Consider the following 20,509-nt stretch of genomic DNA (forward strand, 5'->3'; position numbering starts at 1 on the left):
CCTAATCCATGGCATTCTTTCTTGTTAACTGTGGAAACTCAGAGGCAAATTATATTCATCTTTGGGAAAATGGTGCAATCATCCAGTCACTAAATCAGAAGTCTTGGTATCATCACAAGTTCATCCTTTTTTCATATTTTAATTTTTCACCAAAGCATATTTGTTCTTCTTCCAAAATATTCTATAATTATATTTTTTTTCCCATCTCATGGTTGCTTCCCTGGTCCAGGTCCTATATTTCATATTTGCTAATGAAATGGCATCTCATTCTAACTTCCCTATTTTCTCATCTATTATTTCCTCATTTTCTAAGTTACTTTCAATTGCACATACTGCCAGAGGCATAATCTTTGACATATGCAAATATAATTATGCCCTTTTCTCTTTAAAATTCATGCTCCTTTTTGTGGCCTGAAGTTAAATTTGAAGCTCAGTATCCCAATAGCCCTAAGATTAGCAGTTTCTTACTTTACCTATAACTTTAGCTACACTGAGTGACTTCTGATTTTTTTGGATGTGTTCATTTTCTCAAATTTTTCCTTTTACTCTGGTTACCTGTTGAATCTCTGCCACTGAAGAGGCATAAAAGAGAGGCATAAAATGTTGTCATAAAAGAGAATGAGTTAGTTCCCTAGCACACTCCTAATAGTTGGAGTTGTGAAGGTGGCACATATTTGTGGCAGAAAAACACTTTTCTGTCTAGTCTTAGCTTCCTATTGTCCGTGCAGTCTTCTGATGAATGGGACCATGTATAAACTCAACAAGACTTTTGCTTCTATATGTAATAGAAGCGGTCACATAGCCTTCCATCAGCTTCTCTTTGCTTTGCATGCATATTGGGCCCTGCCAAACTAATGACAATAGAAAGCATGGAAATACAAGCTCAAGGATAAGAGCTCAGTTTTTTTTTTTTTTTTTCTGCCTAAGAAGAAGGGCAGAATGCACTGTTTGCTTTTTATCTTGGCTCATATCCTGTTTCTGATAGGTTTGAAAAGGGTGATATGTGAGTGCGCAAGTTAGAGGAGTTGTGGAGAAGAGATCTCAGATACAAGAGAGAAGAGAGAGCAAAGGGGCATAGAGCATAGTGACCCCACAACGGAACTGCCTCTGTACACCCTGAGAGTTATCATCAGATGTTTATGATTAAGTGAAAATGAGAAGAGCTGTACAGACTTTTTTGCAAACAAAAGATGACTGTTAGACTGAAATTTTAGTGATAACTGAAACTGCACTGAAGACCTGTCAGGATAAATGAGGATGCTTATTATAACTGGAATTGGCCGAAGGAGAAGAGGATTTTTTTAATGTTTACACAAATTAATCTTCATAGAAACTTAGGAGGGAAGTGTTGTTATTGTTAACATTTCATAGATAAGCAGACAGACATGGCAGCTAATTGACCAATGTAAGACTGTAGACCTTGTAAGTTGCTTGGATAGAATATGAAAGTAGGTCACTCTGACTCTTCAAGGTATATAGTGTTTCCATTTTATCGTGTTATCTTTAGAACTTCGACTTCTCACATACAGCCCCATATTTGATGGATAATTAGATGGATTAATATATGCAAGTATATGTAAGCTTAATAATCTTGACATTTTAGAACATAACCTTGCATTTCATATTTTAGGACCAGTGATAAGAGGAGAAACTTGGCCAAGCAAAAAGCGGAAGCTCAAAGGAGGCTTTATGGTCAAAATTCAATAAAAAGGCTCTTACCAGGTTCCTCAGACTGGGAACAACAGAGACACCAGTTGGAGAGGAGGAAGGAAGAGTTGGTATGAGCATTTGATTTTGTTTGTTTTGTGGCTCTAGGAATTCAAAGTGGGGGCTTTGTGCATGCTAGGAAAGCACTTTTTCATTGAGCTATATCCTCTTATTAGTGTGAGCGTTTTAACAGAGTATCTAAAATTTGTATAGATGACTCATTTATTGGGTTTTGTTTGTAAAATTTCCTCGTTTCTAGAAAGAGAGACTCGCTCAAGTACGAAAGCAGATTTCACGAGAGGAACATGAAAATCGACATATGGGGAATTACAGGTAACTATGCTGCCCTTTTTCTGTAGGTTGAGGGAGTGAAGGTCAGTCAGATCACCATGCTTTTTTAGCCTTTTTTTAAGAATTGTGCTTGTTCTGAGAATGTTCGCTTTGTGTTTTTCAAGATAGAAAAGGTCATAGGTAAATGGTTTTGACTTGAGCCCTCCTGCTAGCCAGCCTTGCGGTGACTGTTGAAAGTCTTTATAACCAGATGCTCTTCTGTGATTATATTTGATCAGTACATGGTATTTTAAGAAAGTAAAATTTAGGGTCTTTTGGTATTGTTTTTGCCAATTTTTAATAGTTGCTGTGCTTTGCATTTGTCCAAAATGCTTAGGAACCTGGCAAAATAAGAAAATATTTGAAGGAGCCAGGTGTAGAGACATTAGACAGGGGTGTGAACTGTATTGACCTGGAACTCTAGACATTATCACTCTTGACAGGATCAAAGGAGGATGTTGTAAGTTCCTTGTGTTCTAGGAAACATTGTCTTCCTCCCAAGCTTTGACTTTCCCTCAGCAAGACTGAGGGAACCATGAGGTGGGTGGGCATAGAGTTCCTTGTCCTGGCAAGATGTTCTTTTCTGGTCTTAACACCTCCATAGTAGTGGTGTTTCCCTCTTTCCCTACCTCTACCCCTTTCTCATTGTGTCACCCCAAAATAGATGTGCACAGTACTATATTGTTGTGTACTTCAGTAACTACAGTGAATCATAACTTCTGCATTGTCCCCTATTAACTAAGCTCTCTCCAGGAGAATCTTTACTATACCAATTTGTCCAGTTGTCGTTTTTTCCCACCTCTTTCTGTCAACTAAATTCTTATAATGTACCTTCTGGAACTGCATTCTTTAATGGTACCTCTCTAGACTTTAGTTTGTATAGGTAACATATGAAAATTTTTGAATTTTGCATAGTTGTTTATCTTTATTTCTAGATCCTAGTAAAAGAATTATCACAGAGAAAGGAGAAATGGTTATTGAAGCCACTGCCCTATCAAATGAGCTGTAATCGCTTCTTTTTCTTTTTAACAAATTGGTCTGTCTGATTTTATTATAGACGGATTTATCCTCCTGAAGATAAAACACTACTTGAAAAGTATGAAAACTTGCTGGCTGTTGCCTTTCAGACCTTTCTTTCAGGCAGAGCAGCTTCATTCCAGAGAGAGCTGAACAATCCTTTGAAAAGGATGAAGGTGAGAAAATGAATACTCTCATAGAGGAAAAGGAAGGAACCCAAACCATATGTCCCTAACAGTAGTCACCCTTACACCTACACACATATTTTTACTTTGTGATATGCTTCAGTCTTTTCATTTAATAAGTTTGGCAACTGTTCATAACAGATCACATAATTAAGATTTTTAACAACAAATTTTTGAGTAGAAGATTTTGGTGTCATAATTACATTATAATATATTTATCACATAGACATATATGCAACTGGGTGAAGAAAGTCATTGAATTAACATAGTGGCTTGTGATACTCTCCTTCTTTGGATTATAACTAACATTTTGAAGTATTTTTCTTGATACTACATAAACCTGGCATATGAGAGTCATTAAAACACATATACATATTCACTCATTCTCTCCTCCCCCCCTTTCTCTCTCTTGTGCGCCTCCTCCTCATTTATCCTAATGAAAGGTCTATCAGTTATCTATTGTGACGTAACAAACCACATTGTTTATTTGCTCATTATTCTGTAGTCTTGACTAGGAACCATTCTTTTGTTGATCATGCCTGCTGTAAACAATGTAATTTCATTTATCTGAAATCAGTTTCTTGCATGCATCTGGGGCTAGAACCCCAGTGTGCCTTCACTCACCTGTCTGTTACATCAGAAGACACAGCTGGAGCACCTGGTGGAATCTCATGATTTTTGAAATTGAGCATTTCAAGATGATTCTCTTCATACCAGCAGAATTTCTGTTCCTATGGTAGATTTGTTTTCAATCCATATTTGTCCAGACTAGACAAAAGACCCCAGACCAGGAAGTGCTACTCACCTCTATCCTCTTAGGAAGAACTTATCCTTGTCTGGAACTTAATTCCTTCAGACTGCTTTTTAATAGTGCTTTGATTTTTCAAAATGTAACTTTTTAGTTTATCTGGCTTTTATAGCTCTTAGAAAGTATAATATTTTCTATTGTGATCATTCTTATAAACAGAAGCAGAACTTTTGGGATTATTTTTAGCTATTCTTGCTATTATCTATGGAATACATTGTAGGATTCATCTTTAATCAAATCTATTGCAGGAATCTTCTGGTATTTTAATGGCTAACTTCCTCAGATTTGAATAAAGAATAATATTTCATTAAGAGTACAGTAAGATATCTAGTTTTCTTAAAAAAATTTTAAAGGGGACATTGAAGTATAAATCATAAATATATAGTTTTAATATTTGTATAAGTTGAATAAATAGAACAATGAAGCAATTAATTATACCTTTTTCAATATAACTACTACCCAGGCTTCTTCAACATCCACTAGTGTTTATGCTTTTAGTATTTTTCTATTTGACTTCATAGTGACTCCAGAAAAACGTAAGAGAAAGTTCCTAAGGCATTTATATTATTATGGCTAGAGAATGAAAACCTTTCATATAGCTGTAAAAATACTGTTTTAGTATAAAATTTTAAAAACTATTTCATTGAATGGGATTCATTAACCAAATACTATAATTAGTTTGCTTCTAAATGAAGCTCCTTTGCCAAGCGTGTATAATGCAGGCTCAAGGGCTGGATCCCCTGGCTTATCTGGCCTCATTGAATAAAGAGGAATTGCATTGGGTTATGTATAAAATCTGTAATACAGTTAATATGTGTAAGAAACAAAACTTCCTTTATCTATCTTTTTGATTATGACAGTTACTTACCACCATAGGCTGCATTTCCTGTAGGCAATCTTTCATCTGGAGTTTTAATATTATTTTATGATGATTGGTATAGAAATCATTAATGAAATGGTAGTCTGGAGAATTAGAGTGAAATTCTAAAACTTTTGCTGTGCAATATATAATTTACTGAAGTACTATATTGTAAAATTTTAATTTATACTGTGATAATGTATAACAGATTCAGCTATGTATTGTTTGTATTACAGATTTTAGTGAATGTTTCTTCAAGATAACTTGTCATGGAACTTTATTTTTTATCTGAACATCTTCACTGAAGTTTCAGGAGTATTTGTGCATTATTATATGAAGATGAATGAACTTAGGAAAATTCTTGAGTCTGTTAGTGATTGTAACTTTATAAATACGATTTTCACAGGAAGAAGATATTTTGGATCTTCTGGAGCAATGTGAAATTGATGATGAAAAGTTGATGGGAAAAACTGCCAAGCACCGAGGACCTAAGGTACCAAATCTCTGCTTTTTTTAGTATCTAAGTAGGTGGTATTGAGTATAGTTGGTTTTCCCCTTGATATCTTTCATTATAAGACCTAGTGATGCTTTTACAAAACTGAAGGGACTGTGTGACTGTTGCAGGTAGAATTAGAAAGGTAATGTTATTTCATACCCAATAAAACTTTTGTTTTGTTAGTTTCTTTCATTTTTTGACACTCTCCTTAGTGCTGCAGAAACCCTTCTGAGTCAGAAGGACCTACAACTATTTGAGTATCCCTGTTGTAAACTCATTAAATTTTCTTTATGCCTAAAGATGTAATTATCCAAGGTACGTGTAGCATTAGATGTAAGGTAAATCATATTATTGGTAGGGAGTCTTTGGTGAACCTGGCAACACTGATAGGGTGGTAGTAAAAATAGGTATCTTTGCTAGTAATAAGATAAAAAGCTGCCACATAGGTGAAAAATAACAAGTGTTTGTTTTACTTGCATCTGCTCTGTGGTAATGACATCCATATATCCTTCTGGCATATGTCAAAGTCCTCGCTAATACAAAAGGAAAGAGTTAAATTTGAAAATTTTGAGAAACTTGTTTTCATTTTGTTCCTTTTACTTTACATTTCAGTGTTACTAAGCTATCTCTGCATCCTGACAATCACACTGTGTTGTGTTCTCATGCTTTTCTATGCCTCTGAAATGTATGAACACTGGAACAAATCACTGAGTTGTTGCTGGATTGAGTAGCAACCATCTCACTAATCTAGCTGTATTGTTGCTGCCTTTGTGAATCTTTTCCTTGCTCTTCAAAGGACTTAGACTTGGATACTCTTCTCCTGCTATACCATAAGTAACACTTTTGTAGAGCAGTTATGACAAATAGTTCACGTTTGCCTTAGTATGAGATGAAAAGCTCCTTGAAGGTAGAAAGTGGATCCTTTCTCTGCATCTCTAGTACCTAGCAAAATGCATTAGTAAAGCTTATTGAATATGTTTATGAGGACCTCATTGGCTAGTGGAGGAACAGATCAGTTACCATCAAATCAGGAAATCACACGACAAATTCTATACAAGAAAAAAGTCTGAAGTGCTACAGCAGCAGAGAACAAATCAGTAGAATGTGGATGACTTTGCAGAGACGTTGCCGTTTGAACTGGATATTGAAAAATGAGTAGTCCTCCACACATTTAAGAGAAGTGGAAGGGTGTTCAGGATAGAGCAAGCAATTTTTTAAAGGCAAAGATATGGAAGTGTTATGCCACGTAGGGTGTTGAAGAAGCTTGAAAAGTGTGGTATGACAAAAGTGGAAGATTTGGAGGGCAGAATGATACATGATGAGTGGTACAGACATGTAAATGTGTATCTGTGGAGACCTGGTATGTCAGACATTGTTCTTAAGTTACGGGCTCTGGAATACGTAGTTGATAATTCCTTTGGACGAAATATTCTTAGAGTGTTTATAAAGTGAGTATCTTTAGCATCATGCACATTTGAAAAACATTTAGGAGTGTCTAAGCTTTGCGTGCTGGTTACTGCAGTTAGGCGAACCGGCCCTGAGCTCAGCTGAGGCGTACACACTCATGATATGGGGGGGGGGGGGAATGTGAAAGACCTGAGACACACTTACCTTTTTCTTTATTATATAGGACTTGTCACGACAACAAAAGTATGACATTTTGGGGGCAAAATCCACATTGCACTTTTTCACAGCTCAGTCTAGGGAAGAAGTGCGAGTTAGGAATGTTTTGCCAAAGTCAAGTCACTTCAAATCACACACCAGAACTGGGCAGTGTCTTAGACATTATGGTCAGCAGTATTTCCAAGTGGCTGAAAGCTAAATAAATTCAATGCAATTTTTTATGGCTTTTAACTTTATGTTTATGAAGGGTCTAAAGTTATCCAGATATCAAAATACCTTCCCTTTAGGAGGGATGCCAAATCTTGATATCCAATTTCTTTATCAGTAGGAGAATAATTGGACATAATGAGAATTATATAAAACTTGTATTTTTCCTAGGAGAAATAACTTTTCAATTATCTGAGAATCTAAGAAATATTAATTAGCTACATAAATAATAAATGCTACATAAAATATTAGCAGTATTCTTTTTCTTAGGCAGGATGTTAAGTACCTGGATATTTCTTTTTATCATTCTTTTATATATTTTATATAAATCTATTTGATAAAGCTGAATTTAAAATAAGTTGTATAGCTTGTGGCATAACTCTCTGCCAGGTTCTGCATTCCATTTGATAGTTCATGAACTAGAGTTTATGCTACTGGAACTTCTAGTTCTGCTTAAGCAGTATATCGGTCAGAAAGTGCCAAATACGACAGCGAGGTTTAGTTAGCTGTTTCCCCTGTGATTCTTTATAGGGGCAAAGAGCTCATTATGTAGTCAGGCTCCTTAGGAAACCTTAAAGCTGTTTACCACATGAAGGAAAGCACTGCTAGTGAGCCGATTGTGCCCGTTTCTTCTGGGTATGCTAGGCTGTGGAAGAAACATGCTCCCTCCAGAGTTCTATTCCCCAAGCCTGTGGAATGTTTGATGGTTGTGTTACTGGTAAATGTTTCTACGCATATCTTTTAGAATATTGTAAATACTAGACCATCAAAAGGAGAACATATGTTTAAACACAAGTTGGTACCTTAGTGTATTAAATTCCTTTCCTGCTCTGGTTATATTTCATCCTTTGCAAAGGCTGCATCTTTAAGACGATCATGTTTTGGCTTACTATGTATTCCAGGCACTTCACTAAAAACTACTTCTCTTCTCTCTGCATCTTTCATCCTACACTGTTACACTAGAGAATATACCTTCTTTCAGTGAAATCCCATGGTACATAAGGATTTCATTATGTTGTATGCTAACATCAAAACATTTTTGTTTGATTTAACAGAGAGCAAGCTGCTCGTATACAATTGTAGAAACCTTTCCCAGCAGGAATAGGAGGCATATGGTGTGGTAACAAAGAGTTTCTTAAAATGCCTGCATTACAAAACTGTCTTGTTCTTGGTTATGTACTTTTTTCTGAAGTGAGATTGTCCCACATCCATTCTCTTTTATTTCTTCCATCAACATCTTTGCAAACATAGATTGAGAGGATTGGAAAAAAGTGAATAGAGACAGTTGAAACATAATAGCATGATATTTTTCAACTTTTTCAGATTTACCCTTCTACATGGTGCCTGTCCTCTAAAAAATGTATGTCACACTGATTGATTTTTCCCATTATTCTTTGCTAAAATGTGGGTAAAGAAAATCAGTGTTACTCCATTGTGGTGAAAGTCAGTGTTTCAAAGTTAGAAATCCTCTGCAAAGAGACATGAGTTGTTCATGACCAGTTTGGGAAGTGGATAATTAAAATTTTTATTTTTTAAACTATCCACTGCAAGGACTAGGTGTAGCTTTGCTGGTAAGATTACTTAGCATGCACCAAGCCCTAGTTTTAAATATCAGCACCCAAAACAAACAAACAAACAAGTAAACACTTATACCCAATTAGTCATGTCAGGAAACCTTTTCTGTTGCACATTATCTTAGTGGATGGGCCCTGAAGCTCTGTTTTAAGATGTGCACTCCTGTGGCTTCTTGGGCTGCTCTTTTCATATTCTCTGTCCTTCTTCCTCCGCCTCTTATCCCCATTTATTGAGTGACTCAAAATTAATGGAACAAACAATATATCTCTGAATCTTATGAGTAATTTATCTGTGAACAGAAAAGCGGTTATGGTTTTGATACTTCTTTTCAAATATTTCCCTTCATTTTGTTATTTTTCATGGATACAGGTTTATGAACTTAATTTGTTTTATGAATTTAGGGAAAATAATCGTGTTTGTCACTCTGCAGAATTTACAAATGGAAGTGAATTTTGCTGAATGTTTTTGTTTGTGAACTGAATTGTTTACAAAGAGAAGGATTTGTGAACTGATGCACTACTGGACTGTGGTCCTTCTTACTAAAGTAAAAAGCATAAATAGCACATTGAGATATTTTTATCCTTCAGTGAAAAGCAGCAAGCACAAGGGAAATTAAAAATAGTAACTGATCATATTAATAAGTGTTTTTAAAGAACTGTAATATTATAATACATTCCCCTCTATTTTAGCCTCTGTGTTCTATGCCAGAGAGTGCTGAGATAATGAAAAGACAGAAGTACTACAGCAGTGACAGCAGTTATGATAGTAGTAGCAGCTCATCAGAATCTGAGGAAAATGAGAAAGAAGAGTATCAAAATAAGCAAAGAGAAAAGCAAGTTCCGTATAATCCTAAGCACTCCAGCCACTGCAAGTTAATTCAACAATCCAGTAAGTTGACTTCTTCTAATTTAGTTGATATATGAAGAATTATGGAATTTAAGCTATTGAACTCAATACAAGTTTGTTTGGTTACATGAACCTGTGTCTTGTGTGAGGAGACCTGCATTTGACCCTGCTTCCTTTTCTATATCTAAATCTGGTCACGTCCCTCAGTCTCTTTCAGGTTCTTCAAATAGAAAGGATATTAAGGATACATTTTTCTATATTCTGTATTTCATAGCTTTTATTAAATTCTAGATTTTCTCATGAGTTTTATAAATGTGCGATGTGGTTGTTTCTTTTAAAAGCCAATATACTCATTCCGTCCCATCACCCACTTTGACACTGCCATCTGCTTTTAAAAATGTGTGTCTCTCTAGGCAATTGACTTGTATCTGTGAGCCACATGATTGTGAACTAGTTAAGTTTTGTTTCCTACCATTTTCATTACTGGTAAGCACTTAAGTGAGAGGGCTTTTGGTATACAGGAAATAATTGAGAGTAGCCACCTGCTCGTCTATCTCCTTCTCTTCCTCTCTTTCTTTTCCCAGTCTTTCACTTGTCTGTCATTTCTTCTTCAATCCCAAATGGTAAGTATTGTGCCTGTGATTCTTCTGTCATCCCCAAATGTTCAAATGTAATTTTATTTTCCAGGATCCACTTTTTTTTGATCAGTATGTTACATCAGTATGTTTGATCAGTAAGATTCACTTGGGAAATCTTTCTAATGCTCCATCTACTCTACACTTTCATTAACTCAAGTGTCTGATATTCTTTCATATTTACTGTTTTACCAAAGGGACTAGTTCAGTAGTACAGCAAACACAATTGTGAACCTTTGCTGATTTCCAGCAACAGTTTATTGTGTAAGCATCCCTGATAATATGTATATTCCAAAAGTAGTCTCCCTTTCCTATGGTAAAATACATGAGGAATGCAGAACTAATGCATTAAGATTTTAAAGGGATGGGTTTTCCTTTGCTTTTACATTATTCCATAGCGATACATCCTACTACTGTTCCTGTTTTTGAAGGTTTGTGTGTTTGCACAGAAAATGATTTATTTTGTTCATTATTAGTCATTCAAGAGATGCTTACTGAGCATCTGTGAGCTACTTTACTTCCTCTTTTATAGAATTCCTTAAGTCCTTTCAGTGTGTCTCATTTTAAGTATGCCTCAGTTTCTGTTTTGGAAGTTAACATGTACTCCCTGAATTTTACCTTTTAAAAACTGATACTTCTATCTGTAGTAGTATGGACTGTATAGAAAAAAAAATACAGTAGAGAAAGAACAGTACAGAAAACAATCAGTAGCTTCCTTGTGTGTCTGAATTGGCTCTTTGTTTTCTGATCAATATGGTTAATACATTGAGGTCAGACAATAATGCATTGAAATATTTTAATAAGTTTAAAGTATGCATTTTCATTTTAAAGTTAGTCTAATTAAGCTACATCATTTTCCTAATTTCTTGTATCTTTTCTTATATGCATTATGATAAGGATTTTATCTTGTCCTGTATCCTTTTTTTAATCTTACACAAAGAAGCATCATAGCCACAAATTACCCTTGAGTTTTATCACCAAAATCATCCTGATGAACAAGGACAGAAGTCTAGATTGTATGTAGCACTTGCTTTGGTAGCTAGTTAACATGGGAAATTCACACTTCAAGGAGAGATATGTGGTTCGATATAAGACAGTCGTGTAAAAATCTGTATAAAATTCTTTTTTTGTTTATTTTGTAGCTGGAAATTGTAACCATTTTTTGTTGTTAATCAGCCTAAATATTATTGACATGTCAGCTACTTTAGTTATTCTATCTGAATTTTCAATCTGTATAGGTGAAAAAGTGGGAATCTGGGGTGATTCAGTTGAAAGGATATGTTCCTTGCATTCCTCATTCAGGTTATATGCACCTTGGCCACCACCTTCAGCTCTTAAAGGGAGCGGGACTGCAATATAGTGAGTAGCAAATGACCCAGGTGTTTGCTCAGTAGAGCTTGACTCGCATGTCAACATACGCAGTCCTTTGCAGAACAAACAGAAAGGTGGGCTGTCGGAAGTGTATGCCCTCCTCTAAACATTCTCTCTCCAAGAAGTGCTGTGACGATCAGGTTCTGAAAGGCTACTAGTGTGCAACAGATAGGTTGGGTGGTTTTTACATCTTCCATAACTTGGATGAATATATGCTTTTTATGTTCTCTAAAGCCTAAAATAAGGAGTATTACATTTATCTTCCATCTGTTCAAAATATCTTGTGGAAATTATTCCTAAATATGTGTTTTATTTCCACTACCTTCATACACATTTAACTTTTTTTCAACAGTTAAGAAAAATATTTAGATACTCAATCCAAATTCAATGCATATGTATCATTAAATTATTTGACTAATGAAGATTTATATATTCCTCAAGCAGAGAGACTAAGGTACTGAGGATATGTAGAACATAACAGCAACAACAAATTGGTAGTACAAATTGGAGTGATAATCTGTTTTTGTCTGCAGGACTCACAATTTATTGACAAGAGTTGGTTCTTTCTCTTGATGTACTCAAACTGCTTTGGGGAAGGCATGCTGTTGGTTTCCCTCAATATTTGTTTTGATAACATTTATATAGATTCATATGTTTGTCTTTTTAAAAATCTTTTACTATTACAGTGAATTCTAGGAGTGTGTGTGTGTGTGTGTGTGTGTGTGTGTGTGTCTGCATCTACCTATTTTTTGGAGATGGAATTATTTTCTATTCACTTTTGTAAATAAGAATGTTTAGTACTCGTGTAGTAAGCAATTATAGTAAAAATATAATTGCTTACTTTTATAGTAAGCGATCATATTTTTATACTTCATTAGGACAATTTTTATATTTTTCCTCCCTCTCTCCTCCTCCTTTCTCTCTCTTCCTTCCTTTGTTGCCTCCCTTCCATAAATTCCCTCTTAAATTCTGTAACTTAACCCTCTGCCCTGGGTACTTTCCATTCTCCATTTTTGTACTTTATATGAATTTTTCTATACGATTCTCAGTCTGCAATTTAAGCACAGCTTCTCGTATATAACCTGTGTCCTCACAAGGACAGTGAGTGGCATGATGGAATGAGGTAAGGGTTTAGACCGAAGCCGGACCAGTACATATCACTCTGACTTTGAGCGAAGTTTTTCCCCCCAGTTCTGAGCAGTGGTAATTTCTCTGGTAGAGAGTTTCTGTGAGGACTAAGGAAGGAAATGCAGTAATGTGGCATGATGCCCAGCTTACAGAGGTTGCTCCATAAATGTTAATTTTCCTTCTTTTTCTTTAATGTCGTATTTTGAGAATGTAATTTTAGAATGCTGTTTGTAGTTATTATTTGTACAGCTTAGGGGTTCTGAGCAGGTTCAACTGTTTGCCCTGGAGTACTGACTCTAAACTTGCCTCCTCATGAAGATGACTGTGATTTGACATTTATTGCCACTCTGTCACTACCTGGTTTAATCTTTAGTTTATATTGATCAAACACTGGGGAGAACTGACAACACCACTTCTGTTCTGTCCATCTTCCCCATCATTGATAGATTCCATGAGGCGTTCAGTCAGCTGCCCTCGGTCCATTTCTTCTCATTCACCTTTCAGTGGGGACACTCGCCCCTTGTCTGCTCAGCAAGTGATACCAGTATCACGGCCAGCTTCAGCATCTCGGTCACATTCCTTAAATCGGGCTTCCTCCTACACAAGACAACTGCTGCAGAACAGTGATGCCAGCTCTTCCAGCTCTCAGGTGGTAAGTCATCTTGCTTGCTCTTCTAGGGTTTCAGGAAACATTGTACTGACAATCTTGCTGGCCAAAGTGATCAGCTAAGAGAACAGATTGAACCTCAGATAATTTTATAATTCAGTGCATAATCCTGAAATCTGGATTATTCATCTGTGTCATTACAGTTTGGTGTGGGTCCTAAAAGGCAGCCTTCAGTATGTCACAGAACTCCATGAATGACACTAGAACAGCAGTGTTTTATTTTCCATTTGCTAATGTAGGAAAAAAATAGTTGAAAATCATCAGAGTAAATGTATTGTTTTAAGAGTTCCTTATGTAATCTATCTGTAAATTCGTTGTATGGAAACGCTTACTTAATGGGACTAAGTGATTAGTAGGTTAAAATTGATCAATTATCCTTATAGAATTTAAGTATACTGCAGTTTATAATGTTTTCTGTATTTTAAATGAACAAATTCTCTGTTTAGCATAGATGTGACTTTATTCTGCAACCAAGTAGCTTCACACAGATAAGGGATTTATTTAATTTGTTCATGTAATGTTGATATTTCCAAAGGATAGAATTAGGAAAGATAGATGAATGAATTTCACTTAGCAACAACTGCTTTTGTTTTTCAAATCAAGAACAATTGCCTAAAGTGTATTTAGGAAGCAAAACTGACTAGGAAGTCCTTTTCAAGTATTCCTGGTTTTATTTTGTTATTTTAAGCAAAAAAATTACAATCATTTGGAAGTAATACCTGTGGGATTTATATCCATTTAACACTAAGAATTCATAAATGTAAACTAATTATTTTCTTCTTTTTTAGTATTATTTTTTTTCAGTTAAAAGTACATCATTTTTACCTAGAAATATCTTTCAGATTATACTGGCACAATGAAATAAGACCCCCTCCAAATATCTGTATTCTTTCAAATTTAAGAGTGAGTCTTTCCGGAAACCGAAAACCAAAGAACAAGAAGACGCTCTAACAAGTCAGACCTTGTTTGTTCTCAAGGACATGAAGATCCGGTTTCCAGGAAAATCAGATGCAGAGTCAGAACTTTTGATAGAGGACGTGAGTATTCAGTTTTTGTTTATTCTTTTTAAAATACATTTCCTGATGACTGTATCTCAGTCATGTGGCATACTTTTTTGATACTCTTTTCAGCCACCAAGAACTTTGTAAAATACAAGGATTTATGTTAATTATTGTGATGCATGAATAATGAGCTGTCACTTATAATTAACAGTGTAGAATACCTTTAAGTATAAATCACAGTTTTAATGATAAGACTGTTTCTTTAAGTGAGAATAATTAGGGTTAAATAGTATTCTTAATATTAAATGATCAAGGTAAATCTGCTTCTATAAGAAAGAAAGAATGGAATGAGATATAATGAAAAAATTGGATCCCTGGCATAAAAATGTCAAGAAAATTTGATTGCGACACCTCGAATGTCACATTTTTGGTCAGATTTGAAATGATACATGCTGAGTTGTGTTTTTCTTCTTCGGGACACATTTGTACCACCTAGTGGAACACTAAAATGGCAAGTCCAGTCTTCTAATTCATATAGAAATACAAAGATATTAAAATATTTTTAGTGAATGACAGTTTCTTCACTCAAGTTTCCATTTTTCATCCAAACATCCTTTTCAAATACTCAGATAATTCATTAATACAATGTTACTCTTGAGTCACCTACATTTTTTTCTAGAGGAGAAGGCACCATCTAGTGGTGAACTGTGGGATAAAACCACAGATACACCCTTTTTTGATTTTTTAACCTTACTTTAGGCCTGTGTGAGGCAAGTGTATAAAAACAAAGGCAAACAAGGAAAAGACAAAACTTTCTTGCTTTAAACAATCAGTGAAAACTAATTTCTTGGATTCATGGAATATTATAACTAAATCCCAAATATTATGCATCTTATACACACACATACACACACACACATGTGAAAATGCTGCCTTGTTTGAAAATCAGCAAACTGTTACATCAAAGGAAAAGGAAAAACAGCATGAGTTGTAAAGAATTATGCAATATACTTTTTATTCATGTTTATATTTTATTTGTTGAAGTTCTTTTTTTAAGTAAGGTCAATAATTCTGTAGCAGAAACTTAACACAGTAGCTTTTAAGTATATTATATTCTGCTATTTTGAATCAGGTAGAAGAAAATTATGGGTTCACAGAGTAGAACTACAGTAGCATTTGTGGCTTTGGGGATTGTTTTGTAAAGAACATATGTGGGGGTTCCATCTTGATGGACTAGAACAGCACCACTCAAACGCTTGCGGACCGTCACGAAGATCAGCAGGCACACAGTTTCTGGGATGAGGCTGCAGGAAGGCAAATAGAAGGAGTAAGAGAACAGAAGAAATTCGGAAGCAAGGGTACATAGGATAAGAAGCAGGACTGCCTGCCAAGTCCCAGCTCTGGCATACTCAGATCTGGTGAATATACCTTGCAGGGAAAAGTACAGATCTCTACTATGGCTACGCAGCCTGGCTGCCACCACCCAGTGTCCATTGGGCCTAGCTCTTCTCCTCTTGGGCATGGAGCTCAGAGAGAGCAATGTTTGTCTAGGAGAGCCTCACTGAACCACAGCACCATGTAAAGCAGCAAGCTGGAGACCACTCATAGGACAGTTACAGGATGGGGTCAGGAGCCCCAGAGACAGAGAGAGGCAAAGGACATGGTGCTGGCCAGCACTGAACCAGGCACTGTCGGATCATGAGCCAATGAGAAATGCAGCGGCTTGCAGAGACTGGGACCTGTGACAGCTGGGTGTAGGGAGAGAGCAGGAGCAGCACCAGCAATGCTCTCTCCTGCTGGTCCCCAAATGCCTGTGAAGTCTTAGGATAGAACGAGAACCTGGGAGATGCTCAGGAGCTGGGACACGTGGTCATTAGGGAAGGAGAAAACATTCCAGCTCAGTGTCCATAGAAGCTCTTTGCTTCTCGATCCTAGAAGCCAGGTGTATGTAGACTGACATGGAACAGACAATACAGAAACAACCGCAGGTACTTACATGTAATTTCTGACAAATGAGCCACAACATATATGGAAAAAGGATAGTCTCTTTAACAAATAGTTCAGAGAAAACTGGGTATCGGTATGCAGAAGATTAAAGTTAGATCTCCCTCTCTTACCATGTAGTAAATTAAATCAAAATGAATCAAAGACTTGATATAAAAACAAACTCTGAACACTAGAATATAACTTAGGAAAACACTTGAACTGAAACTTGAGCATAATTCCAATTTCATAGGAAGTATGAGGAAATAATATTAAGAATTAACAAATGGGATTGTATAAAATTTAAAAGCATCTGTGTGGCAAACTAAACAGTGAAGAGAACTAAAAGAGAACCCATAGAAAGGGGAAAAATTTTTTAGTTACTCTTCTGGTAGAGGAGTAGTATCCAGCATACATAGATAATTCAAAAGAATTAATTCCCCTAAAACAGGACTCCAAGAAATGGGCAGATGAACTAAATACATGTCTTGAAAGAAGACATACAAATGGCCAAAATAAAAGTATGTGAAAGCAAATGTTCACTGTGCTTAGCCACCAAGGAAATACAAATCATAGCAACTCTTGCATTGTATCTTTACCCCAGTCAGAATGGCTATTGAGAACACACACACACACACACACACACACACACACACAAATAAATAAATAAATAAAACACTGATGAAGGGGAAAGCGAACCCTGCTACACCCCTGGGGGTGTAAACTAGTACAGCCAATATGCAAATTAGTACGAGGATTCCTCAAAAAACTAAAAATAAAAATTTCATTTGACCTATTTCTTTCCTATGTATGTTCCTCCTAAATTAAAGACATTATACTATAATGATACATGCATATTCATGTTCATAGCAACACAGTTCAAAACAGCTAGCTCTAGAAACAGTCCAGATCTATGTATAGAAAAGAAAAAAAAAAACTGATTCAGAAAATGTGGTATGTATACACAGTGGAATAGTATTCAGCTAAACAAAGAATGAAATCATGTAAGTTTTAGGAAAATGGATAGAACTTGAGGCCATAATGCTAAGTAAAGTCAAACATAAAAGGTCAGATATTGTATGTTTTCTTTATATGAGAAACCCAAAATACAAATAAAGGTGAAATGGTAGGAAGCAATAAGACAGACATTTGGAGATGGAAAAGAGGAACAAGGGGAGGGAGGATGTAAGGGAGAGGAGGATGAAAAAATTATCAAAACGCATTGTTTACATGTACTGATTCCCTAAAATACCAGTGTTCTATACTGCAAATATAAACAGATAAAAAAGAACATACTTAGATTTATGTAAGCAATTAAATGAAATTAAAAATTAACATCAGATACTTGATTATTTTATATGTGTGCCCTATCTGCTGGAGTGTGTTCTGCCATATATATTATATATGTACTGTATATGTATATCATATACTGTATATGTATATACAGTATACACTCAAAACTTTTCTAGACTTATACCAAAGGAGAGTCGAATCCTTATTAAGTATACATTGCTTCATTTGTGTTATTTAGTGTTAACAGCTATGGCTGATGTGGTTAACACAGCCTTGGGAATAAAGATAGAAACATCGGTGTCTTCGTTATACTCTCAGAACACATGTGCCCCAAGACTTCTGACTTTCATTCATCAGAGGTTATATTTTTGGTACATGAAGAAGAAAAAGTTTCTTTGCCTTCTGTTAGAAGTCTTTGAAATGCCTTTATATGAATTTCACATTCTTTATTACAAGTGTTGTTACAGTGCTTTCATTCATTGTACATAGTCATTACTAAAAATGGTGTTAAGCCATTTACTTTTTATTTGTTACTTTTAATGACTGTCCTAGATTACATTTCTTAATGTTTCTCCTTCCTAACAGATCATTGATAACTGGAAATATCATAAAACAAAAGTGGCTTCTTACTGGCTCATAAAATTGGACTCTCTAAAACAGCGAAAAGTAAGTAATGCTTGTTAAAAAGTGTTCCTTTCTTAGATTATATACTGAGGTTGGTAAGCCAAATTCATAGTCAAACCTCCACATGCACATTTATTTACTCATTTTTTCTATAAATGTTCATCCAACACCTACTATTTCGGGTATTGTTATGGATTCCAAGGATAAAAAAGTGAATAAAGAATCCATGTTCTTATTGAACTTACTTCCTAGTTAAAATGTTTGATAAAAATCTCTAATAGATTGTAAGTAGTAAAGGTAGTACTGTATGAAGAAAAGTAAAAGCCAGATAAAAAAGTTTTAACATTTGAGCACAGACAAATGGAAGTAAGAGTGATATCTGTAGATAAAATGTATCAGGCAGAGGGAAGAGCAAAAACAGAGATCCAAAAACAATACATCCAGAGCTTTTTCTTCTTGAGGTAGAAATTACTTAATATGTATATGAAGCATAGCAAAGCAGCATTTTATTTATTTATAGGAAAACTTGTTACATTGAGTGATGTGGTAGTGATAAGAGATGAGGTTAAGCAGATAGGCAGGACTCAGCCTGCAACTTCAGAGGTCATTAAAAGATTTTAGATTTTGTGCCAATGGGTGGGACATCACTGGGAAATTCTGAGAAGAATTTCAGTCATACATATGTATTTCATTTTTTTTTTTTTCTAGTGCTAGGGATTGAACCCAAGACCTCGTGCTTGTTAAGCAGGTATTTTACTAGTGAGCTGCACACCCAGCCCTGGTGTATAATTTCTTTTTTTTGTTTGTTTGTTTTTTTTTTGTTTTTGTTTGTTTTGTCTTGGTACCAGGGATCGAATTCATGACCTCACACTTGCCAAGCAGGCATTTAAGCTGCTGACATAAATCCCTGGCCCCATAATTTCTTTTTATTTTATAAGAAAACAAAACTTCACAACAAAATAATGGAGTAATAATAGTTAATATAGTATATATCATTATTTTCAAATTAGTTATTCAGAGTATAAGACATGAACAGAAAAGATTCTGTTACAGAGAAGAAATGAATGGCTAACAGTACAAAAGAGCAATTAGTAATACAGCAGCACAGTTTAATAGCTAGATCTTAGAAATAGGATACATGTCCATCAGCAGATGAATGGATAAGGAAAATGTATTTATACACAATGGAGTACTATTCTGCATAAAGAAATGTACTTGAGACCCTCATAGGTAAATCGATATAACTTGGGAATACAATGTTCAGTAAAAAACAAGTCAGACACACAAGCTTAAATATCATTCTTTTAAATGAGAAACTTAGAAGCAAAATAGAAGATATATAAATAGGAAGTAGAGAAGTATTCAAATAATTCCCTGAATTCCTTTAGTTTTTAATTTTAAAGGACCAGGGAACTACCTCCTTGATGAGAGTAGAGTTTAGGGAGAAAGAATGTGGCATGATAGAAGTAGAGACTAACTAGAAGGTTTTTAGGGTAATTGAGGCTGTTTTATTTTGTTTGGATTTTAAATATATGTTGATCTGGTGAGACAGAGTTTCATGGTTGAGGTTGGGTATGGAGATAAAAATTTAGTAGGAGTCTTTGAGATATTTAAAGTCATGAGCTAGATGGAATTTGCTACAAAAGAACTGTAGTTAGAAGAGAAAGACGTTTTAAACACTTGATTGTGGGCTTCTCCTCCATTTGCGTGCATAAATCAGAGTGGACTCGTCTAAGGAGGCTGAGAAGGAGCAGTCAGTGTGGTATAAAGGAGCCTTGAGAACTGTGTTTGAGGCCAAATGCAGAAAGGGCAGAAAACTCATCTGTGGTGGAAGCTGCTGTTAGGGGCCGGGGACTAAGAACTCTCTTGTTTTTTGGCAACATTTGTGTTCAGGGAATCTCAGTCATAACAAACTCAGAGGAGTGGTAGGTATTGAAGCTTGATTAGGGTAGACCCACTCTATGAAAAAATAGGAAAAAAACCGTGTAACTGTGAGTTTTCCTATAGAAGGGAAAGGGAAATGTGGTAACTGGAGAAGAGTAGAAATATGAACTAGTGAGAAAGTTTATGTATGTATTTATTTATTTTTGGCTTTGGGACTCAAACTCACGACTTTGTGCTTGCTAGCCAGGTGTTGTGCTGCTGAGCAGTATC

General features: G+C 35.5%; 1 protein-coding gene across 4 annotated transcripts in view; it reads left to right on the forward strand.

Annotated features, from left to right (window-relative positions):
- The window catches only part of Ttll7 (tubulin tyrosine ligase like 7), a 130,533-nt gene that overhangs the window by 73,125 nt on the left and 36,899 nt on the right, over positions 1-20,509 (forward strand). For 3 of the 4 annotated variants that reach the window (XR_010050264.1, XM_063257669.1, XM_063257677.1), the window contains 8 exons: positions 1,631-1,778; positions 1,967-2,040; positions 3,095-3,230; positions 5,313-5,399; positions 9,497-9,695; positions 13,234-13,439; positions 14,357-14,491; positions 18,317-18,397. Coding sequence is in view for 3 of the 4 variants with exons in the window: in XM_063257669.1 (XP_063113739.1) it covers positions 1,631-1,778; positions 1,967-2,040; positions 3,095-3,230; positions 5,313-5,399; positions 9,497-9,695; positions 13,234-13,439; positions 14,357-14,491; positions 18,317-18,397 (1,066 nt within the window). In the remaining variant the exon portion in view is untranslated. Of the gene's footprint in view, positions 1-1,630; positions 1,779-1,966; positions 2,041-3,094; positions 3,231-5,312; positions 5,400-9,496; positions 9,696-13,233; positions 13,440-14,296; positions 14,492-18,316; positions 18,398-20,509 lie in introns of those variants that run through there. The other variant, XM_063257684.1, reaches the window with a different exon arrangement.

This window comes from Cavia porcellus, unplaced genomic scaffold, assembly GCF_034190915.1.
Source record: "Cavia porcellus strain 051 isolate PalLab524CR breed Dunkin Hartley unplaced genomic scaffold, mCavPor4.1 scaffold_1, whole genome shotgun sequence".
Taxonomy (NCBI): domain Eukaryota; kingdom Metazoa; phylum Chordata; class Mammalia; order Rodentia; family Caviidae; genus Cavia; species Cavia porcellus.